Source organism: Gobius niger (assembly GCF_951799975.1).
Source record: "Gobius niger genome assembly, chromosome: 23".
In the NCBI taxonomy this organism is placed as follows: domain Eukaryota; kingdom Metazoa; phylum Chordata; class Actinopteri; order Gobiiformes; family Gobiidae; genus Gobius; species Gobius niger.
In genome coordinates this window covers 28,538-52,103 of record NC_136874.1, presented here as the reverse complement: position 1 = coordinate 52,103, position 23,566 = coordinate 28,538, and the positions used below count along the sequence as shown (strand labels likewise).

Genomic DNA, 23,566 nt, shown 5'->3' with positions numbered 1-23,566 from the left:
GAGACGCTTTCTGTGTAAAACCAGAATAAAAAACACATGTGACTCTTCACTCTCACTGGGGGATGTTTTGTCTCTGCATTTTCAAAAATGTATATTTATACATGTGTTATACAGTTATTACAGTTATACATGTGTTATACAGTTATTACAGTTATACATGTGTTATACAGTTATTACAGTTATACATGTGTTATACATGTGTTATACAGTTATTACAGTTATACATGTGTTATACAGTTATTACAGTTATACATGTGTTAAACAGTTATTACAGTTATACATGTGTTATACAGTTATTACAGTTATACATGTGTTAAACAGTTATTACAGTTATACATGTGTTATACATGTGTTATACATGTGTTATACAGTTTTAAAGATGTGGGTCTAAAAAAAAGTGTCTCATTTTACCCCAGACTCCAGATTTAACATGTTATCAAATATATTCTGTATATATTGTATGTGTGGGAGGGAGTTACGCCCCTCTCTCTCTCTCTCTCTTCATCCCACTATATATTTTCATTATTTTAATGGAAAGTAATTGTTCGGGGATATTTTTTTTTGCCTGTCATCTTCATAGAAATAGAACATATGTTGTTTCCCCCACTGTCCCGTACAGTGTTTAATACATAATAAAGTTTCCTGTGCAGGCCTCGCTGTGGCCGCGCGGTGGCGCAGCGGAGCAGCCCGGGGGGCGTGGCCTGAGCCCGGGTATAAGCGCCGTCTCCTCCCGCTGAGCCTCCTTCTGTTTCCGGCCTCAACTGCACCATGGGCTTCGGTGACCTCCGCTCCTCCTCCGGCCTCAAGGTCCTCAATGAGTTCCTGACGGAGCGCAGCTACATCGAGGGGTCAGTACGAACCTTCAGAACCTTCTGGAAGTTTCCTAAAAGCCCGCAGACCCGCCACACGCCGCGGTCTGCGCTGAAACACGTGTTAAAGTCAGAAACTGTCCCCCGGCGCCGCCATGTTGGTGCCACCGTGGCTAAAACACTACTGTGCACGTGCAAAGCTACTGCATTATTCTTAAATGTTTATCAAAGCAAATATTTCATGGTAGTTCCTGAGTCCCGCAGACCTTTTATCCCGGTGTGAGGGGGAAACATTTTAGTTTGGTTGAAATGTTTAATATTTGACGGTTTTGTCCTGAAGAGCCGATCTAGCTAGGCTAACTGTTAGCATGCTCCTATTCCCTAAAAACAGATGTTTTTAGAAAACTGAGTCAGACTTTAAATCAAACCCCTGATACCAGGCTGTGGTTTAGACATGGACTTTCAGATCCGTAAATGGACTGAGTTTAACTATGATTGAGCTACTGCAGCTTCCGTCCGCCATGTTGGCTCATTAGCCGCGTTAGCCTCGCGTTTGAGTCTAAAATAAAGAACATTCTACGGTGAAAGTGTAGTTGGCGCAGCGGGGGAAGGTGTGCTCGGATCTGCTCAGTCCGGGCCAGTTTAGGACGTGGATATTACGTTAAAGGCTGGGGTTAAGTAGAGCCACATGGCGCTGCAGCCAAACCCGTGCAGTCCTGGGTTTAACTGTAGTAATATTTAGTAAGGCCTGAAATGTCACAATACGGTTTAAATTGGATTCAGGCTGACATTGAATGTGAACTATTCAAAAATGAAAAATCACTGGTGAAAAACTGAATTGTACATCTGCAGACCTCACATTGCTTGACCTGATTTGTAAATCAGTTTTAGTCCCGCTTAGTCCTGGTTCTAGTCCTGGTTCTAGTCCTGGTTCTAGTTCTAGTCCTGGTTCTAGTCCTGGTTCTAGTCCTGGTTCTAGTCCTGGTTCTAGTCCTGGTTCTAGTCCTGGTTCTAGTCCTGGTTCTAGTCCTGGTTCTAGTCCTGGTTCTAGTCCTGGTTCTAGTCCTGATGAGTCCTGGTTCTAGTCCTGGTTCTAGTCCTGGTTCTAGTCCTGGTTCTAGTCCTGGTTCTAGTCCTGGTTCTAGTCCTGGTTCTAGTCCTGATGAGTCCCAGTTTGCAGACCTGAGTCCTGAGTCACTGCGAGGACGTGATGATTCCTTTCACCATCTTTCGGCTGAGTGTTGGTGATGCCGCTCTAAGATCTGATCCTCTTATGGTGAACCAGACCACAGGTCTGTTACAGAAACTAAAGCTTTGGTGATACTGGGCTTGAAAGACTAGAATCCAACGTTGGAACAAAAAAAATGCTGTTTATCAAAATTCAAAAGAAATAACAAGTTAGTAAAAAAAAGGAAAAGTTCTTGGTCGTTTAAAATCCAAAAGAGGTTTTCAAATGTGAAAGAAATGAATGGTAAAATCATTTGGTATAAATATTAGGTAAAGTATTAAAGTACTGGTATTAAACAATGTAGCAACGCTTGTGTCGTCGCTTCTGTCCCTTTTTTGTGTTTTATTGTGTTTTCATCACTTTTTTTTCTTCTTTTTTTTGGGCCATAAACTATAAAAGTATTTGTAGATGAAGTATTAATAATGCAGTACTTTATAGCTATAGTGAGCAGTGATTGTATTTTGTAATATAATGTGTCTCAGGTTCGTTCCGTCTCAGGCTGATGTGGCTGTGTTCGATGCCCTCTCAGCAGCGCCCCCTGCTGACCTGTGCCACGCCCTGAGATGGTACAACCACATCAGGTCCTACAGCAGCCAGAAGAGCAGGTAAGCCCCGCCCACACAGTGCCCCGCCCACACAGTGCCCCGCCCGCACAGTGCCCCGCCCACAGCGCCCCGCCCGCAGCGCCCCGCCCGCGCAGTGCCCCGCCCGTGTCTCATTGACCCTGAAATGACCCTGATGCCCTTCCACAGCCTGCCTGGAGTGAAGAAGCCTCTGGGTCAGTACGGCCCGGCGGGCGTGGCCGACAGCACAGACTCCGCCCCCAAAGCAGCCACTAAAGACGAAGACGACGATGATGACGTCGACCTGTTCGGCTCCGACGAGGAGGTGGGTCAGATTTAGGAGGAGCAAAGGTTATGACATCACCCCCCCCCCCCCCCCCCCCCCTTACCCCCCAACCCCCCCTCTTACCCCCCCCTTACCCATGGAAACATGTTTAAACTGCACCATTTTACCAAAGGAGAAATCGAGACATTGTTTTACTGTTTATTTCATACGATTTCAAAAGTATAGTAATAGTATAGTAATAGTAATAGTATAGTTATAGTAATAGTATAGTAATAGTATAGTAATCGTATAGTAATAGTATAGTAATAGTATAGTAATAGTATAGTAATAGTATAGTAATAGTATAGTAATAGTATAGCTATAGTAATGTAAATGTGAAGCGACTGCTCTGAATATCGGTTAGTGAGGATCTGAATATCGGTTAGTGAGGATCTGAATATCGGTTAGTGAGGATCTGAATATCGGTTAATGAGGATCTGAATATCGGTTAATGAGGATCTGAATATCGGTTAATGAGGATCTGAATATCGGTTAATGAGGATCTGAATATCGGTTAATGAGGATCTGAATATCGGTTAATGAGGATCTGAATATCGGTTAAAGAGGATCTGAATATCGGTTAAAGAGGATCTGAATATCGGTTAATGAGGATCTGAATATCGGTTAATGAGGATCTGAATATCGGTTAATGAGGATCTGAATATCGGTTAATGAGGATCTGAATATCGGTTAATGAGGATCTGAATATCGGTTAATGAGGATCTGAATATCGGTTAATGAGGATCTGAATATCGGTTAAAGAGGATCTGAATATCGGTTAAAGAGGATCTGAATATCGGTTAATGAGGATCTGAATATCGGTTAATGAGGATCTGAATATCGGTTAATGAGGATCTGAATATCGGTTAATGAGGATCTGAATATCGGTTAATGAGGATCTGAATATCGGTTAATGAGGATCTGAATATCGGTTAATGAGGATCTGGATATCGGTTAATGAGGATCTGAATATCGGTTAATGAGGATCTTTGTTCACGTCTTTACAGGAGGATGAAGAAGCCACTCGGATCAAAGAGGAAAGACTCGCCGCCTACGCCGCCAAGAAGTCAAAGAGTGAGTCCTACGGTTACTACGGTTACTACTACTACTGCGGTTACTACTACTACTGCGGTTACTACTGCGGTTACTACTACTACTACTGTTACTACTACTACTACTACTACTACGGTTACTACAGTTACTACTACTACTGCGGTTACTACATGCAGGTCTGGTGGAGACGGTAAAAGGACCTTGTTTAGTCCCTTCTTGCAATACTGTTATTTATTCGATACCAGTGGAGCCTTAAACGTTTTGAGATCAGACTGGTATCGTTTAACGGGGCCCAGCCTGACCCGCCCATGACCCGCCCCTGACCTGTTTGTCCCGTTAGACCCGCCCCTGACCCGCCCCTGACCCGCCTCTGACCTGCCCCTGACCTGTTTGTCCCGTTAGACCCGCCCCTGACCTGTTTGTCCCGTTAGACCCGCCCCTGACCTGTTTGTCCCGTTAGACCCGCCCCTGACCTGTTTGTCCCGTTAGACCCGCCCCTGACCCGCCCCTGACCTGTTTGTCCCGTTAGACCCGCCCCTGACCCGCCCCTGACCTGTTTGTCCCGTTAGAGCCGCCTCTGACCTGTTTGTCCCGTTAGACCCGCCCCTGACCCGCCCCTGACCCGCCTCTGACCTGTTTGTCCCGTTAGAGCCGCCCCTGACCCGCCCCTGACCTGTTTGTCCCGTTAGACCCGCCTCTGACCTGTTTGTCCCGTTAGAGCCGACACTCATCGCTAAGTCGTCCATTCTCCTGGACGTGAAGCCGTGGGACGATGAGACGGACATGAAGAAGATGGAGGAGAGTGTGAGGAGCATCGTGATGGACGGCCTGGTGTGGGGACAAGGTGAGAAACATGTTCCTCTGAGTTTAGACCCGGCTTTTACTGAGGAACGTCTCATTCTCTTCACCCTCGTTCAGTTAAACACTTGTGCAAAACGTTTGAAAACACATTATGTTAATCCACTTCAGTTCTGCAAAAGTTCCACAATACTGAAACTAAATGAATTAAGACATATCAATGTGTAAATAGTTTGTCCAAATCCAAGTTGTTACTGATCTTGGACCAAAGGGAGTTTTTTCTTTTCTTACCAAACTCTTTATTTGGAAAATGAGACGTGTGTTTTTCTTTTTGAAATTGGTCAAAACGATAATTGTTTGACACATATTCTTTCACACTGTGGTCGTTTTGTGCAGAAGTGAATTAAAATACTGTGAGCAAATGTTCATCTACCGTATTTTACAGACGTGGCACAAAAAGCCGCTAACGGAGCTTCTGTAAGTCTGTACAGGAGCATCAGTGACAGTTACATACTGGAAACCTGGGATATGTTTTATATATTAGTCATTCAAAGATCTGAAATATGGAAAAGCCACAAACAAAACACAAAGGTTAAACTTGTTTGTCTGGAATAAATGTTTGTGAAACGAGGACGTGATGATCAAACCTTCACCATCTTTCGACTGAGTTTTATTGATGCCACGTTTTGTTCTGATCCTCGTTTCTCTGTTTAGTTTCTTTATCTTTACGTTTCTCTGTTTAGTTTCTTTATCTTTACGTTTCTCTGTTTAGTTTCTTTATCTTTGTTTCTGTTTAGTTTCTTTATCTTTGTTTCTGTTTAGTTTCTTTATCTTTACGTTTCTGATTAGTTTCTTTATCTGTACGTTTCTGTTAAGTTTCTTTATCTTTGTTTCTGTTTAGTTTCTTTATCTTTGTTTCTGTTTAGTTTCTTTATCTTTGTTTCTGTTTAGTTTCTTTATCTTTACGTTTCTGATTAGTTTCTTTATCTGTACGTTTCTGTTAAGTTTCTTTATCTTTGTTTCTGTTTAGTTTCTTTATCTTTGTTTCTGTTTAGTTTCTTTATCTTTAATGTGACGTCGTTGGGTCTAAAACTCGTGCCTTTTGTTTCAGCCAAACTGGTCCCGGTCGGCTACGGCATCAAGAAGCTGCAGATCAACTGTGTGGTGGAAGACGACAAGGTGAGGGGCGGAGCTACCTGTTCTCACCTGTCTCAGGGGGCGGGGTTAAGGGGCGGAGTTACCTGTTCTCACCTGTGTCTCTCTCTCAGGGGGTGGGGTTAAGGGGCGGAGTTACCTGTTCTCACCTGTCTCTCATTAGGTGGGGTTAAGGGGCGGGGTTATGGGGCGGGGCTACCTGTTCTCACCTGTGTCTCTCAGGTGGGCGGGGTTAAGGGGCGGAGTCACCTGTTCTCACCTGTCTCTCTCTCAGGGGCGGGGTTAAGGGGCGGAGTCACCTGTTCTCACCTGTCTCTCTCTCAGGGGGCGGGGTTAAGGGGCGGAGTCACCTGTTCTCACCTGTGTCTCTCTCAGGGGCGGGGTTAAGGGGCGGAGTTACCTGTTCTCACCTGTCTCTCTCTCAGGGGGCGGGGTTAAGGGGCGGAGTCACCTGTTCTCACCTGTCTCTCAGGGGGCGGGGTTAAGGGGTGGAGTCACCTGTTCTCACCTGTCTCTCTCTCAGGGGGCGGGGTTAAGGGGCGGAGTCACCTGTTCTCACCTGTGTCTCTCTCAGGGGCGGGGTTAAGGGGCGGAGTCACCTGTTCTCACCTGTGTCTCTCTCTCAGGGGGCGGGGTTAAGGGGCGGAGTCACCTGTTCTCACCTGTCTCTCTCTCAGGGGCGGGGTTAAGGGGCGGAGTTACCTGTTCTCACCTGTCTCTCTCTCAGGGGGCGGGGTTAAGGGGCGGAGTCACCTGTTCTCACCTGTGTCTCTCAGGTGGGCGGGGTTAAGGGGCGGAGTCACCTGTTCTCACCTGTCTCTCTCTCAGGGGCGGGGTTAAGGGGCGGAGTCACCTGTTCTCACCTGTGTCTCTCTCTCAGGGGGCGGGGTTAAGGGGCGGAGTCACCTGTTCTCACCTGTCTCTCTCTCAGGGGCGGGGTTAAGGGGCGGAGTTACCTGTTCTCACCTGTCTCTCTCTCTCAGGGGGCGGGGTTAAGGGGCGGAGTCACCTGTTCTCACCTGTGTCTCTCTCAGGGGGTGGGGTTAAGGGGCGGAGTTACCTGTTCTCACCTGTGTCTCAGGGGGTGGGGTTAAGGGGCGGAGTCACCTGTTCTCACCTGTGTCTCTCTCTCAGGGGGCGGGGTTAAGGGGCGGAGTCACCTGCTCTCACCTGTCTCTCTCAGGGGTGGGGTTAAGGGGCGGAGTCACCTGTTCTCACCTGTCTCTCAGGGGGCGGGGTTAAGGGGTGGAGTCACCTGTTCTCACCTGTCTCTCTCTCAGGGGGCGGGGTTAAGGGGCGGAGTCACCTGTTCTCACCTGTCTCTCTCTCAGGTGGGCACAGACATCCTGGAGGAGCAGATCACGGCCTTCGAGGACCTGGTGCAGTCGGTCGACGTCGCAGCATTTAATAAAATCTGAATAAAGCACTTTGACTCACTCTGGGCCTCCTTCATGTACACGAACACCAGGCTTTGACCTGTTACCCGTTAACTAACCCTAACCCGTTAACTAACCCTAACCCGTTAACTAACCCTAACCCGTTAACTAACCCTAACCCTAAACCCTCCTTCATGTAGACAAACACCAGGCTTTGACCTGTTACCCGTTAACTAACCCTAACCCCATCATGGGTTTAGGGTTAGGGTTAGTTAACCCTAGGCAGGATATAATTCTGGTTAAAGGAACAGGCCTCCGTTTCTAAATACTGAGCTGTTCTTCCCTGGGTTTAGACGAGTTGATGCGTTTGTCACGTAAACGGCGCAGATGGCGCCGGCATTAAGCCCCTCCCACTCTCCTACATGGGGCCAAACGGGGGTGAAGTTAGAAGATCCCAAGCTCTTCACGGTTCCTTTATTTTAAATAGTTACATGAGCCATTACACGATCCAAGTCTAGTTACACAAAGAAAAATATTAAAGCGCAGCATTGTAGGCACGGTGGCACAGCGGTTAGTGCTCGTGCCTCACAGCTCCAAGGTCCCGGGTTCGATTCCCACCTGGACGGGCCTTTCTGTGTGGAGTTTGCATGTTCTCCCCGTGTCTGTGTAGGTTATAAAAAACATGTGCAATAGGTGAATCCTCCAGCCAGGTGTTCCTGAGCACCAGCCAGGTGTTCCTGAGCACCAGCCAGGTGTTCCTGACCACCAGCCAGGTGTTCCTGAGCACCAGCCAGGTGTTCCTGAGCACCAGCCAGGTGTTCCTGACCACCAGCCTGGTGTTTCTGAGCACCAGCCAGGTGTTCCTGACCTCCAGCCAGGTGTTCCTGAGCACCAGCCAGGTGTTCCTGACCACCATCCAGGTGTTCCTGAGCACCAGCCAGGTGTTCCTGACCACCAGCCAGGTGTTCCTGACCACCAGCCTGGTGTTCCTGACCACCAGCCAGGTGTTCCTGACCACCAGCCAGGTGTTCCTGAGCACCAGCCAGGTGTTCCTGACCACCAGCCAGGTGTTCCTGACCACCAGCCAGGTGTTCCTGAGCACCAGCCAGGTGTTCCTGACCACCAGCCAGGTGTTCCTGACCACCAGCCAGGTGTTCCTGAGCACCAGCCAGGTGTTCCTGAGCACCAGCCAGGTGTTCCTGACCACCAGCCTGGTGTTTCTGAGCACCAGCCAGGTGTTCCTGACCTCCAGCCAGGTGTTCCTGAGCACCAGCCAGGTGTTCCTGACCACCATCCAGGTGTTCCTGAGCACCAGCCAGGTGTTCCTGAGCACCAGCCAGGTGTTCCTGAGCACCAGCCAGGTGTTTCTGACCACCAGCCAGGTGTTCCTGACCACCAGCCAGGTGTTCCTGAGCACCAGCCAGGTGTTCCTGAGCACCAGCCAGGTGTTCCTGAGCACCAGCCAGGTGTTCCTGAGCACCAGCCAGGTGTTTCTGAGCACCAGCCAGGTGTTTCTGACCACCAGCCAGGTGTTTCTGAGCACCAGCCAGGTGTTCCTGAGCACCAGCCAGGTGTTTCTGAGCACCAGCCAGGTGTTCCTGAGCACCAGCCAGGTGTTCCTGAGCACCAGCCAGGTGTTCCTGAGCACCAGCCAGGTGTTCCTGAGCACCAGCCAGGTGTTCCTGAGCACCAGCCAGGTGTTCCTGACCACCAGCCAGGTGTTCCTGACCACCAGCCAGGTGTTCCTGACCACCAGCCTGGCTCCACATCATGGAGACCCCGAGCGCCGGCCCAGGCTGGAGCTCACGGCTCCTACAGGTCGCCCCATGTGACACTGAGGAAATGCAGAGAACTGATTTCTCTACAGAGATTAATGCAGTAAAACTGTTACAGGGCCTTGAAATATAGGTCCCTTAGAGGGGGCGGGGCTAAATGCTAACGCCGTTTCTGCTGCTTACGTAACAGCGCATGTGTAAAGATCAGACGGGTAAGTATCAACTATATAAGGTAAGAACGTCTCAGTATTTAAATACGGAGGCCTCGTCTCTCAGGTCTTTCAATTAGGATCACACTGGCATGAAGGCTGTAAACTCTCCAGTCAGTATGCTTTTAGATAAGGATGTAAATAATTAACCCTGAGGCGGCAGTCACTGGGCCAGTGTGGTCCACTGTGGCCCACTGTGGCCCACTGTGGCCCACTGTGGCCCACTGTGGCCCACTGTGGTCCACTGTGGTCCACTGTGGCCCACTGTGGCCCACTGTGGTCCACTGTGGTCCACTGTGGCCCAGTAACGTATCCTGTTCCTCTGCTGCACTTTGTTACAAACCTATTTACTAATGAAATTAAAAGGGAGCGAAATAACATCCAAACCTAACCTCTTATTGGTATGAAAATGAAACTGCAGTTGGGTAAATTGAGGCACCTTTAAATCTTGAAAATAAGTATTTTTATTTCATACATGACCTGAACTCCCCGGACAAATTGGGCCACTTTGTACGAAAGTTTGTGTCTCTGACAAAATGAAAGCAGTCGCCACAAAAACATTTTTGCTCATGTTGGTTCATTTTGTTCAGTTTAAAAACTAGTTTATGCCAATTCTGTAATAACTTAATGTTCATGAGGTAATTTGAGCCTCTGCTCCATAACAAACTGCCGAGAATGTAAAGGACAATTCTATAGTTTTTATTGGGTCTAGTAGAGACCAATTAATATGAAATATATATTTCCCCCTGGGGTGAAATGAGCTCCAAGACCAACATCTGTAAAACCAAATATTCCAGACGATTTTTAAAGACGGAAACAACCAGAAAACACCCAAAAATGTGTGTAAATATGAAAAATGTGTGTATGTTACAAGAGAGCCACCAAAGCAAAACGAGGCCCCTAACCCTACTCTGAAGTGGGAGAGTAACTTCAGTAGAGTGCAGTTACTCTGAGTATTTTAAATATTCAGGTCTTTCAACACTGGGACAAAAGCAAAAACACTGACATTTGTGAATTTGACTGAAGCATTGAGGCCGTTCTGTTTTTCAGGCTCATCCAGTCTCAGAAACATGACTGGGACTAAAGTGAGGGTGAATCAGCCTGGTTTGGGACATTTCTGGTAGATTTGTCTGTGGTGGTGTAAATTTAGTCCTGGTTGGGGTTTTATTTTTGTCATTGCAGTGTAGTCCTGGTTTGGGTCAGATCTGGTCAGTGTAGTCCTGGTTTGGGTCAGATCTGGTCAGTGTAGTCCTGGTTTGGGTCAGATCTGGTCAGTGTAGTCCTGGTTTGGGTCAGTGTAGTCCGGGTTTGGGTCAGATCTGGTCAGTGTAGTCCTGGTTTGGGTCAGATCTGGTCAGTTTACTCCTGGTTTGGGTCAGATCTGGTCAGTGTAGTCCTGGTTTGGGTCAGATCTGGTCAGTTTACTCCTGGTTTGGGTCAGATCTGGTCAGTGTAGTCCTGGTTTGGGTCAGATCTGGTCAGTGTAGTCCTGGTTTGGGTCAGATCTGGTCAGTGTAGTCCTGGTTTGGGTCAGATCTGGTCAGTGTAGTCCTGGTTTGGGTCAGATCTGGTCAGTGTAGTCCTGTTTTGGTCAGATCTGGTCAGTGTAGTCCTGGTTTGGGTCAGATCTGGTCAGTGTAGTCCTGTTTTGGTCAGATCTGGTCAGTGTAGTCCTGGTTTGGGTCAGATCTGGTCAGTTTACTCCTGGTTTGGGTCAGATCTGGTCAGTTTACTCCTGTTTTGGTCAGATCTGGTCAGTGTAGTCCTGGTTTGGGTCAGATCTGGTCAGTGTAGTCCTGGTTTGGGTCAGATCTGGTCAGTTTACTCCTGGTTTGGGTCAGATCTGGTCAGTGTAGTCCGGGTTTGGGTCAGATCTGGTCAGTGTAGTCCTGGTTTGGGTCAGATCTGGTCAGTGTAGTCCTGGTTTGGGTCAGATCTGGTCAGTGTAGTCCTGGTTTGGGTCAGATCTGGTCAGTGTAGTCCTGGTTTGGGTCAGATCTGGTCAGTTTACTCCTGGTTTGGGTCAGATCTGGTCAGTGTAGTCCGGGTTTGGGTCAGCGTAGTCCTGGTTTGGGTCAGATCTGGTCAGTGTAGTCCTGGTTTGGGTCAGATCTGGTCAGTGTAGTCCTGGTTTGGGTCAGATCTGGTCAGCGTAGTCCTGGTTTGGGTCAGATCTGGTCAGTGTAGTCCTGGTTTGGGTCAGATCTGGTCAGTGTAGTCCGGGTTTTTGTCAGTGTAGTCCTGGTTTGGGTCAGATCTGGTCAGTGTAGTCCTGGTTTGGGTCAGATTTGGTCAGTGTAGTCCTGGTTTGGGTCAGTGTAGTCCTGGTTTGGGTCAGATCTGGTCAGTGTAGTCCTGGTTTGGGTCAGATCTGGTCAGTGTAGTCCTGGTTTGGGTCAGTGTAGTCCTGGTTTGGGTCAGATTTGGTCAGTGTAGTCCTGGTTTGGGTCAGTGTAGTCCTGGTTTGGGTCAGATCTGGTCAGTTTACTCCTGGTTTGGGTCAGATCTGGTCAGTTTACTCCTGGTTTGGGTCAGATCTGGTCAGTGTAGTCCTGGTTTGGGTCAGATCTGGTCAGTGTAGTCCTGGTTTGGGTCAGATCTGGTCAGTTTACTCCTGGTTTGGGTCAGATCTGGTCAGTGTAGTCCTGGTTTGGGTCAGATCTGGTCAGTTTACTCCTGGTTTGGGTCAGATCTGGTCAGTGTAGTCCTGGTTTGGGTCAGATCTGGTCAGTTTACTCCTGGTTTGGGTCAGATCTGGTCAGTTTACTCCTGGTTTGGGTCAGATCTGGTCAGTTTACTCCTGGTTTGGGTCAGATCTGGTCAGTGTAGTCCTGGTTTGGGTCAGATCTGGTCAGTTTACTCCTGGTTTGGGTCAGATCTGGTCAGTGTAGTCCTGGTTTGGGTCAGATCTGGTCAGTTTACTCCGGGTTTGGGTCAGATCTGGTCAGTTTACTCCTGGTTTGGGTCAGATCTGGTCAGTGTAGTGCTGGTTTGGGTCAGATCTGGTCAGTGTAGTCCTGGTTTGGGTCAGATCTGGTCAGTTTACTCCTGGTTTGGGTCAGATCTGGTCAGTGTAGTGCTGGTTTGGGTCAGTGTAGTCCTGGTTTGGGTCAGATCTGGTCAGTTTACTCCTGGTTTGGGTCAGATCTGGTCAGTGTAGTCCTGGTTTGGGTCAGATCTGGTCAGTTTACTCCTGGTTTGGGTCAGATCTGGTCAGTGTAGTCCTGGTTTGGGTCAGATCTGGTCAGTGTAGTCCTGGTTTGGGTCAGATCTGGTCAGCGTAGTCCTGGTTTGGGTCAGATCTGGTCAGCGTAGTCCTGTTTTGGTCAGATCTGGTCAGTTTACTCTGTGTGGTGGTCAGATGAGCTCACAGCCTGACCACTAACCCGCACAGAGGGGCCAGTGTTTAAAGCCTTGTTTGACCTGAACAATGGAGACGACACAGAGACGAGCGGCTCTGGCTCTGAGTCCGAGTCTGGGTCAGTCCGGGACTGGTCCCACTGAGTTTCAGATGTTTCAGGTGAAGATGAAGCTCCGCCTGGTCCTCGCCGTGGCCCTGCTCTGCGTCCTCGTGAACACGGGTGAGTCACAAACTTACTAAACTAAAGTAAAGCTCAGGATGTGACTGTGTTTGTTAAACAGCAGCTCAGAACCTTTGAAGCGTCATCAGCGTTTACATCTTTTAAGGAGCAAACAGTTAAAATCCTATTTAATGATGTGAGTTTGGACTTTGAGCTTCGGCTGTTTCAGAAAGACGTCAGACACGAGGTCAGATTGTAATAAATATGTAAATCAGTGATGGTATTTATGTAGAGAGCAGTACTTTATCGATACTAAAGTGTACATGTATTCTACTTGAAACACTGGAGTCATTTAAGGGAGAAATTGGAGAATTTGTGGCAAAATTGGGGGAAATAATGAGCAAAAATGAAACTATTTCAGATTGAAAAAATGGGGAAACTTAACATAATTTTTTATAGGAAAAGCTATATTTTTCAGTAAAATTTGCTTCCTTGGGAGAATTTTAGGTTTATTTTGACTGCAACATTCCTTTTTCTTACAAATTCCATTTTAAAGTAACTACTTTCTAAATGAACTGCAACGCCCCTGAGGTAGGGGGCGCACTGACGACCATTGAAAGAACCAAGGGAACCATTGCTTTAATCCAACAGCAGCAAAACCTGGATCTGCTTTCTATACTTTTATTTGGTAGATTCCAGGATTGGTTTCACGTTGTAAAGGTTTAACGTCTTCCCCCCGCCTGAGCCGAGCACATTCTACACTTCGGCTTTATCCAAATCTAAATATACTTGAACAAAGTGCCCAAATAGTGACAAAAAAGAGATGCCAACGCAACAAAAGAGTGACACGAAAACAGAAATAGAAGAAGCAAAAAAGATGAGTTTTGATGGGTTTGGAGGTCTTAGCTTTCAAATGAAGCATTACACTGAGCTAGACTGTGAGCTCTGTTGTTTTTAGATTTGGGTAAAGTTAAACTGGAGAAAATGTGCTTGAGTCAGGTGGGTGGTAAGAGGTTTAGCCTGAGCTTTAGCCTGAGCTTTAGTCTAAGCTTTAGTCTGAGCTTTAGTCTGAGCTTTAGCCTGAGCTTTAGCCTGAGCTTTAGTCTGAGCTTTAGTCTGAGCTTTAGCCTGAGCTTTAGCCTGAGCTTTAGCCTGAGCTTTAGCCTGAGCTTTAGCCTGAGCTTTAGTCTGAGCTTTAGCCTGAGCTTTAGCCTGAGCTTTAGTCTGAGCTTTAGTCTGAGCTTTAGTCTGAGCTTTAGTCTGAGCTTTAGTCTGAGCTTGAGCTTTAGCCTGAGCTTTAGCCTGAGCTTTAGTCTGAGCTTTAGCCTGAGCTTTAGTCTGAGCTTTAGTCTGAGCTTTAGTCTGAGCTTTAGCCTGAGCTTTAGTCTGAGCTTTAGTCTGAGGTTTAGTCTGAGCTTTAGTCTGAGGTTTAGTCTGAGCTTTAGTCTGAGGTTTAGTCTGAGCTTTAGTCTGAGGTTTAGTCTGAGCTTTAGTCTGAGCTTTAGTCTGAGCTTTAGTCTGAGCTTTAGTCTGAGCTTTAGTCTGAGCTTTAGCCTGAGCTTTAGTCTGAGCTTTAGCCTGAGCTTTAGCCTGAGCTTTAGTCTGAGCTTTAGCCTGAGCTTTAGCCTGAGCTTTAGCCTGAGCTTTAGCCTGAGCTTTAGTCTGAGCTTTAGTCTGAGCTTTAGCCTGAGCTTTAGTCTGAGCTTTAGTCTGAGCTTTAGCCTGAGCTTTAGCCTGAGCTTTAGCCTGAGCTTTAGCCTGAGCTTTAGTCTGAGTTTTAGTCTGAGCTTTAGTCTGAGCTTTAGTCTGAGCTTTAGTCTGAGCTTTAGTCTGAGCTTTAGTCTGAGCTTTAGCCTGAGCTTTAGCCTGAGCTTGAGCTTTAGCCTGAGCTTTAGCCTGAGCTTTAGCTTTAGCCTGAGCTTTAGCTTTAGCCTGAGCTTGAGCTTTAGCCTGAGCTTTAGCCTGAGCTTTAGCTTTAGCCTGAGCTTGAGCTTTAGCCTGAGCTTTAGCCTGAGCTTGAGCTTTAGCCTGAGGTTTAGTCTGTGCTTTAGTCTGAGCTTTAGTCTGAGCTTTAGTCTGAGCTTTAGTCTGAGCTTTAGTCTGAGCTTTAGTCTGAGCTTTAGCCTGAGCTTGAGCTTTAGCCTGAGCTTTAGCCTGAGCTTGAGCTTTAGCCTGAGCTTGAGCTTTAGCCTGAGCTTGAGCTTTAGCCTGAGCTTTAGTCTGAGCTTTAGTCTGAGGTTTAGTCTGAGCTTTAGCCTGAGCTTTAGCCTGAGCTTAAGTCTGAGCTTGAGCTTTAGCCTGAGCTTGAGCTTTAGCCTGAGCTTGAGCTTTAGCCTGAGCTTTAGTCTGAGCTTTAGTCTGAGCTTTAGCCTGAGCTTTAGCCTGAGCTTTAGCCTGAGCTTTAGTCTGAGGTTTAGTCTGAGCTTTAGCCTGAGCTTGAGCTTTAGCCTGAGGTTTAGTCTGAGCTTTAGCCTGAGCTTGAGCTTTAGCCTGAGCTTTAGTCTGAGCTTTAGTCTGAGGTTTAGTCTGAGCTTTAGCCTGAGCTTGAGCTTTAGCCTGAGCTTGAGCTTTAGCCTGAGCTTTAGTCTGAGCTTTAGTCTGAGCTTTAGTCTGAGGTTTAGTCTGAGCTTTAGTCTGAGGTTTAGTCTGAGCTTTAGTCTGAGCTTTAGCCTGAGGTTTAGTCTGAGCTTTAGTCTGAGGTTTAGCCTGAGCTTTAGCCTGAGCTTTAGTCTGAGCTTTAGTCTGAGGTTTAGTCTGAGGTTTAGTCTGAGCTTTAGTCTGAGGTTTAGCCTGAGCTTTAGCCTGAGCTTTAGTCTGAGCTTTAGTCTGAGCTTTAGTCTGAGCTTTAGCCTGAGCTTTAGTCTGAGCTTTAGTCTGAGCTTTAGCCTGAGCTTTAGTCTGAGCTTTAGTCTGAGCTTTAGTCTGAGCTTTAGCCTGAGCTTTAGCCTGAGCTTTAGTCTGAGCTTTAGTCTGAGGTTTAGTCTGAGCTTTAGCCTGAGCTTTAGCCTGAGCTTAAGTCTGAGCTTGAGCTTTAGCCTGAGCTTGAGCTTTAGCCTGAGCTTGAGCTTTAGCCTGAGCTTTAGCCTGAGCTTTAGTCTGAGCTTTAGTCTGAGCTTTAGCCTGAGCTTTAGTCTGAGCTTTAGTCTGAGCTTTAGTCTGAGCTTTAGTCTGAGCTTTAGCCTGAGCTTTAGCCTGAGCTTTAGCCTGAGCTTTAGTCTGAGGTTTAGTCTGAGCTTTAGCTTGAGGTTTAGTCTGAGCTTTAGTCTGAGCTTTAGTCTGAGCTTTAGTCTGAGCTTTAGCCTGAGCTTTAGTCTGAGCTTTAGTCTGAGCTTTAGTCTGAGCTTGAGGTTTAGTCTGAGCTTTAGCCTGAGCTTTAGCCTGAGCTTTAGTCTGAGCTTTAGTCTGAGCTTTAGTCTGAGCTTTAGCCTGAGCTTTAGCCTGAGCTTTAGTCTGAGCTTTAGCTTTAGTCTGAGCTTTAGCTTTAGCCTGAGCTTGAGCTTTAGCCTGAGCTTTAGTCTGAGCTTTAGTCTGAGCTTTAGTCTGAGCTTGAGCTTTAGCCTGAGCTTTAGTCTGAGCTTTAGTCTGAGCTTGAGGTTTAGTCTGAGCTTTAGCCTGAGCTTTAGCCTGAGCTTTAGTCTGAGCTTTAGTCTGAGCTTTAGTCTGAGCTTTAGTCTGAGCTTTAGTCTGAGCTTTAGTCTGAGCTTTAGTCTGAGCTTTAGTCTGAGCTTTAGTCTGAGCTTTAGCTTTAGTCTGAGCTTTAGTCTGAGCTTTAGTCTGAGGTTTAGTCTGAGCTTTAGCCTGAGCTTTAGCCTGAGCTTTAGTCTGAGCTTTAGTCTGAGCTTTAGTCTGAGCTTTAGCCTGAGCTTTAGCTTTAGTCTGAGCTTTAGTCTGAGCTTTAGTCTGAGCTTTAGTCTGAGCTTTAGTCTGAGCTTTAGTCTGAGCTTTAGTCTGAGCTTTAGTCTGAGCTTTAGTCTGAGCTTTAGCTTTAGTCTGAGCTTTAGTCTGAGCTTTAGTCTGAGCTTTAGCCTGAGCTTTAGTCTGAGCTTTAGTCTGAGCTTTAGTCTGAGCTTTAGCCTGAGCTTTAGCTTTAGTCTGAGGTTTAGTCTGAGCTTTAGTCTGAGGTTTAGTCTGAGCTTTAGTCTGAGCTTTAGTCTGAGCTTTAGTCTGAGCTTTAGTCTGAGCTTTAGTCTGAGCTTTAGTCTGAGCTTGAGCTTTAGTCTAGGCTTTAGTCTGAGCTTTAGTCTGAGCTTTAGTCTGAGCTTTAGTCTGAGCTTTAGTCTGAGCTTTAGTCTGAGCTTTAGCTTTAGTCTGAGCTTTAGTCTGAGCTTTAGTCTGAGCTTTAGTCTGAGCTTTAGTCTGAGCTTTAGTCTGAGCTTGAGCTTTAGTCTAGGCTTTAGTCTGAGGTTTAGCCTGAGCTTTAGTCTGAGCTTTAGTCTGAGCTTTAGTCTGAGCTTTAGTCTGAGCTTGAGGTTTAGTCTGAGCTTTAGCCTGAGCTTTAGCCTGAGCTTGAGCTTTAGTCTGAGCTTTAGCCTGAGGTTTAGTCTGAGCTTTAGTCTGAGCTTTAGTCTGAGGTTAAGTCTGAGGTTAAGTCTGAGCTTTAGCCTGAGCTTTAGTCTGAGCTTTAGTCTGAGCTTGAGCTTTAGTCTAGGCTTTAGTCTGAGGTTTAGTCTGAGCTTTAGTCTGAGCTTTAGCCTGAGCTTTAGTCTGAGCTTTAGTCTGAGCTTTAGTCTGAGCTTTAGCCTGAGCTTTAGTCTGAGCTTTAGTCTGAGCTTTAGTCTGAGCTTTAGCCTGAGCTTTAGCTTTAGTCTGAGGTTTAGTCTGAGCTTTAGTCTGAGGTTTAGTCTGAGCTTTAGTCTGAGCTTTAGTCTGAGCTTTAGTCTGAGCTTTAGTCTGAGCTTTAGTCTGAGCTTTAGTCTGAGCTTGAGCTTTAGTCTAGGCTTTAGTCTGAGCTTTAGTCTGAGCTTTAGTCTGAGCTTTAGTCTGAGCTTTAGTCTGAGCTTTAGTCTGAGCTTTAGCTTTAGTCTGAGCTTTAGTCTGAGCTTTAGTCTGAGCTTTAGTCTGAGCTTTAGTCTGAGCTTTAGTCTGAGCTTGAGCTTTAGTCTAGGCTTTAGTCTGAGGTTTAGCCTGAGCTTTAGTCTGAGCTTTAGTCTGAGCTTTAGTCTGAGCTTTAGTCTGAGCTTGAGGTTTAGTCTGAGCTTTAGCCTGAGCTTTAGCCTGAGCTTGAGCTTTAGTCTGAGCTTTAGCCTGAGGTTTAGTCTGAGCTTTAGTCTGAGCTTTAGTCTGAGGTTAAGTCTGAGGTTAAGTCTGAGCTTTAGCCTGAGCTTTAGTCTGAGCTTTAGTCTGAGCTTGAGCTTTAGTCTGAGCTTTAGTCTGAGCTTTAGCCTGAGCTTTAGTCTGAGCTTTAGCCTGAGCTTTAGCCTGAGCTTTAGCCTGAGGTTTAGTCTGAGCTTTAGTCTGAGCTTTAGTCTGAGCTTTAGTCTGAGCTTTAGTCTGAGCTTTAGCCTGAGGTTTAGTCTGAGCTTTAGCCTGAGGTTTAGTCTGAGCTTTAGCCTGAGCTTTAGTCTGAGCTTTAGTCTGAGCTTTAGCCTGAGCTTTAGCCTGAGCTTTAGCCTGAGCTTTAGCCTGAGCTTAAGTCTGAGCTTTAGCCTGAGCTTTAGCCTGAGCTTTAGCCTGAGCTTTAGCCTGAGCTTTAGCCTGAGCTTTAGCCTGAGCTTGAGCTTTAGTCTGAGGTTAAGTCTGAGGTTAAAGGAATAGGCCACCGTTTTTACATACTAAGATATGTTCTTACCTAACTTTAGACGTGTTAATATATCCCCGTCTGGTCTTTGTCCGTGCGCTCACACATACGCAGCCTCTCCCACATGTCACATAGCTCCGAAAAAGCTCACGATAGAAGCTACCAAGCTCTTCCACGTGTTCCCTATTTAAATAAAGTTACGTGAAGTGTTTTCATGCGAAGTATATTTACCCAGAAATGTAGCATGTCGATTTTATAAGCAGATAAAAAGGGGGACTATATTGTGAGGCGTAATGATACGAGGAGTAAAACGTCCGCGCAGTAACTCCTAAAGGTTATTGACGGAAGTGAGCGGGGGAAGTCTTTAGGAGTTACTACGCGGACGCTGTGCTCCTCGTATCATTACGCCTCACAATATAATCCCCCTCTTTATTTGCTTATAAAATCGACATGCTACATTTCTGGGTAAATATACTTCGCATGAAAACACTTCACGTAACTTTATTTAAATAGGGAACACGTGGAAGAGCTTGGTAGCTTCTATCGTGAGCTTTTTCGGAGCTATGTGACATGTGGGAGAGGCTGCGTATGTGTGAGCGCACGGACAAAGACCAGACGGGGATATATTAACACGTCTAAAGTTAGGTAAGAACATATCTTAGTATGTAAAAACGGTGGCCTATTCCTTTAAGTCTGAGCTTTAGTCTGAGCTTTAGCCTGAGCTTAAGTCTGAGCTTAAGTCTGAGCTTTAGCCTGAGCTTTAGTCTGAGCTTGAGCTTTAGTCTGAGCTTTAGTCTGAGCTTTAGTCTGAGCTTTAGTCTGAGGTTTAGCCTGAGCTTTAGTCTGAGCTTTAGTCTGAGCTTTAGTCTGAGCTTTAGTCTGAGCTTTAGTCTGAGCTTTAGTCTGAGCTTTAGTCTGAGCTTTAGTCTGAGCTTTAGTCTGAGCTTTAGTCTGAGCTTTAGTCTGAGCTTTAGTCTGAGCTTTAGTCTGAGCTTTAGTCTGAGCTTTAGTCTGAGCTTTAGTCTGAGCTTTAGCCTGAGCTTTAGTCTGAGCTTTAGCCTGAGCTTTAGCCTGAGCTTTAGTCTGAGCTTTAGTCTGAGCTTTAGCCTGAGCTTTAGTCTGAGCTTTAGTCTGAGGTTTAGTCTGAGCTTTAGTCTGAGCTTTAGTCTGAGCTTTAGCCTGAGCTTTAGCCTGAGCTTTAGCCTGAGCTTTAGCCTGAGCTTTAGTCTGAGCTTTAGCCTGAGCTTTAGCCTGAGCTTTAGTCCGAGCTTTAGTCTGAGCTTGAGCTTTAGCCTGAGCTTTAGTCTGAGCTTTAGCCTGAGCTTTAGCCTGAGCTTTAGCCTGAGCTTTAGTCTGAGCTTTAGTCTGAGCTTTAGCCTGAGCTTTAGCCTGAGCTTTAGCCTGAGCTTTAGTCTGAGCTTTAGCCTGAGCTTTAGCCTGAGCTTTAGTCTGAGCTTTAGTCTGAGCTTGAGGTTTAGTCTGAGCTTTAGTCTGAGCTTTAGTCTGAGCTTTAGTCTGAGCTTTAGCCTGAGGTTTAGTCTGAGCTTTAGTCTGAGCTTTAGTCTGAGGTTAAGTCCTGTACATGTCCTTGCAAATAAATAAAACTTTATATGTCGTCGTATTTTTAGTCAAAGTCATATTTTTTAATTCAAAAAGTTGTTCCTGAGGCTAAAACTCCGACTAAAAGTAAAACAAGAGACGAAAACGTCAGTGACACAAAAAGCCTCATGTTATAATAAAGATTATGATGAAATATAGTAACATTTATACTGAGATATAATAAAGGTTATAAATGTAAGTTTTGTGATGTTGTTTTTCCAGGTGAATCTATAAAATGCTACAGTTGTCAGGATTATTCGGGATCCTGCTCCAAAACCAGAGACTGCAGCCAAGACGATGCCTGCCTCACCCTGAAGGCCAGAGGTATGAGTACTATAGTACTATTACAGTACTACTGCAATACTACAACACTGCACACACACTGCCTCACCCTGAAGGCCAGAGGTATGAGTACTATAGTACTATTACAGTACTACTGCAATACTACAATACCAGTACTATAGTAGTAATGATAATAAATAATGATAGCACAACAATAGAACAAAAGCACATATTGCAAAGTACAAAGTACAAGAGTACAGGAACACAGTACACACACGTACACCCAACATACATGTGAAGTAACTGTACACATTATCAATGGTACATTTAGCCACATCATAGTTTGATTTGTCTCGTCCACAAAAGAACCAGTGATACTTTAAACACGGACCACACTTACAAAGCATGAAAGGTTCAGATAAAGAACTGAACTGAACTGCAATACAAGCGAAACACAACTACAACAACAGTTACATGTGCGATGTCTGACCGACCTACAGGTGGAACATGACTGACTTACAGGTGGAACCCTAACCCTAACCCAGGGTGTAGAGCGGGTCAGGGTGTAGAGCGGGTCAGAGCGGGTCAGGGTGTAGAGCGGGTCAGGGCGGGTCAGGGTGTAGAGCGGGTCAGGGTGTAGAGCGGGTCAGGGTGTAGAGCGGGTCAGGGTGTAGAGCGGGTCAGGGCGGGTCAGGGTGTAGAGCGGGTCAGGGCGGGTCAGGGTGTAGAGCGGGTCAGGGCGGGTCAGGGTGTAGAGCGGGTCAGAGCGGGTCAGAGCGGGTCAGGGTGTAGAGCGGGTCAGGGTGTAGGGCGGGTCAGGGTGTAGAGCGGGTCAGGGCGGGTCAGGGTGTAGAGCGGGTCAGAGTGTAGAGCGGGTCAGGGCGGGTCAGGGTGTAGAGCGGGTCAGAGCGGGTCAGAGCGGGTCAGGGTGTAGAGCGGGTCAGAGCGGGTCAGAGCGGGTCAGGGTGTAGAGCGGGTCAGAGCGGGTCAGAGCGGGTCAGGGTGTAGAGCGGGTCAGAGCGGGTCAGAGCGGGTCAGGGTGTAGAGCGGGTCAGGGTGTAGAGCGGGTCAGGGTGTAACTGCTCCCCCTAGTGGCGTGTCTTTAGTTTGTTTGTTTTAACATTGTTTCATCTCATGAACTGTCAGGATGAAACTTTTCAAAGTTGTTTCTGAATCGTAGAGTTTATTCATCACGTAAAGTTCACGTCCACATATATATATAATATTTATATATAATATTTATATATAATATTTATATATAAATATTATATATAATATTTATATATAATATTTATATATAATTTTCCTTTGTCCAGACTCAGCGATGGGAACCTGCTGTTGTAGCCACAGTTGCCCTGGGGCAGACTGACAGAAGCTTGTGTTTGTGTTTCAGGAGGAGACACATATCGCAGCTGTGTCAAATACTCTGAGTGTGACTTCAACAGTCTGTCCTTCGTGTATCCAACGGTAAATATATAAAAGTACTATGATTGTTAATAGTACTGCAGTAATCTATCATGTATAAACCTGCAAAGTGCAGATTTCCCTGGAAGTATGTGCAGTAGTAAGTACTGCAGTAGAAAGTACTGCACTATCAGAGTGTATTTGCAGTATCAGAGTGTATTTGTAGTAGAAAGTACTGCAGTATACGTGTATTTCACTTGTGGCTCTCTGTCGTCCAGATCCCGAGCTTCACCTTCTCCTGCTGTAACTCTGACCTGTGTAACTCCGCCCCCGCCGCCTCAGCCAGCCTCCTGATTGGTCTGCTCTGCTCGCTGCTGGCCTTGTGGTGGACCGCCCACTGAGGCCCCGCCCCCTGAGGCCCCGCCCACTGCCGCACTAACCCTGAGGCTCTAACAGCAGTCGTCTGGACCGGGTCCATTTTCACAATAATCAAAAACATGTTTCTATTGTGGTGAATAAACGTGTACGTGAGTGACGTCACACTCAGCTCTGTGGGGCCGATCTTTGTATCGCGATACTTAGGCCGATCTTTGTATCGCGATACTTAGGCCGATCTTTGTATCGTGATACTTAGGCCGATCCAATATCGTGATACTTAGGCCGATCCAATATCGTGATACTTAGGCCGATCTTTGTATCGCGATACTTAGGCCGATCTTTGTATCGCGATACTTAGGCCGATCTTTGTATCGCGATACTTAGGCCGATCTTTGTACCGCGATTCTTATGCCGATCTTCAGCTTTACCCAAATGTAAAGTGTAGAGTAACAAAACTAGACCTGCAAAACTCATCTAAGCATCTTTGTTATGTTGTTTTTGTCTTGGTCTTATATTCTGCCTCTCAGGTCAAGTGTTACATTAGGGGAAAGGCGGGGGTTCAGAGGTCAAAGTTCAGTGCTTTGTGACGTCACGTTTAAAGGTTTTTAAAGGAACAGGTCACTGTTTTTCCACTGAGAGAGTTTGTTGCTTGAGCTTAGATGAGTTGATGTGTACCTGTCTGGTCTTTACGCGTGTGCTCAGATGTTCTTCTTCTTCTCCTCTATGGGGCCCAATGGGGGGGACGTTAGCAGCCACCAAGCTCTTCTAGTTTCCCTGATGTGAATCCAGTTCCATAGTATAGTTATAGTTCAAAGAACAGACGTGTCAGGTGTAAAACCTGCGTCAGGATGGACAAACCTGTTCCTTTAACCATCACTGTGGGAGTGGCCACATTGAGGAGGAGTTTAAGAAGGGCGTACTTGGGGGCGGAGTTTAAAGAGTGGCCGATGAAGCATCTGCAGAGGCAGCACTTTAACCGTCAACACTTTGGAACAAAAACTGCACTTCGGTTTAACCGTGAGTCGAGGAAAAAAGGAGTTTATTTTGCAAACGCACTTAAATGTCTTGTTTTAAAAGAACTGTGATTATTTAAAGATGACGGACCAAACAAAGCTGAGATTAAAATAATGTATATTTCATTTTTGCCAGATTAGTTTGACAGTTTTACTACATGTGGTGAGCGAGGCTCCGCCCACAGCGTGTGAACTAGATAACACTGTTGTTTTGTTTGTTTCTAAAGCTTTGCTGCAGGAAATGTGGATTTAAGCAGTTTGAAATAAAGTGATGAAACCTCTGGCACAGTTTGTGTTTGTGACTTCTTTACTCTGCAGGTTTAAGAAGCGACAAGAGGGAC

The 23,566-nt window shown here is 46.4% G+C and overlaps 2 protein-coding genes across 2 annotated transcripts; both read left to right on the top strand.

The window, feature by feature from the left end:
• The first annotated feature begins 688 nt into the window (after positions 1-688).
• Positions 689-7,367, top strand: eef1b2 (eukaryotic translation elongation factor 1 beta 2). The gene is made up of 7 exons (XM_079581636.1): positions 689-848; positions 2,520-2,642; positions 2,790-2,925; positions 3,933-3,999; positions 4,697-4,822; positions 5,888-5,955; positions 7,263-7,367. Exons 1-7 carry the CDS (start codon positions 769-771, stop codon positions 7,347-7,349), a joined length of 687 nt encoding a protein of 228 aa, XP_079437762.1. The 5' UTR covers positions 689-768; the 3' UTR covers positions 7,350-7,367.
• A 5,339-nt stretch (positions 7,368-12,706) lies between these two features.
• Positions 12,707-22,276, top strand: cd59a (CD59 molecule (CD59 blood group) a). Its single transcript, XM_079581581.1, has 4 exons — positions 12,707-12,872; positions 20,371-20,472; positions 21,824-21,897; positions 22,113-22,276. The coding sequence occupies exons 1-4, from the start codon at positions 12,722-12,724 to the stop codon at positions 22,233-22,235; spliced, it is 450 nt and encodes a 149-aa protein (XP_079437707.1). The 5' UTR covers positions 12,707-12,721; the 3' UTR covers positions 22,236-22,276.
• The last annotated feature ends 1,290 nt before the right edge of the window (positions 22,277-23,566 follow it).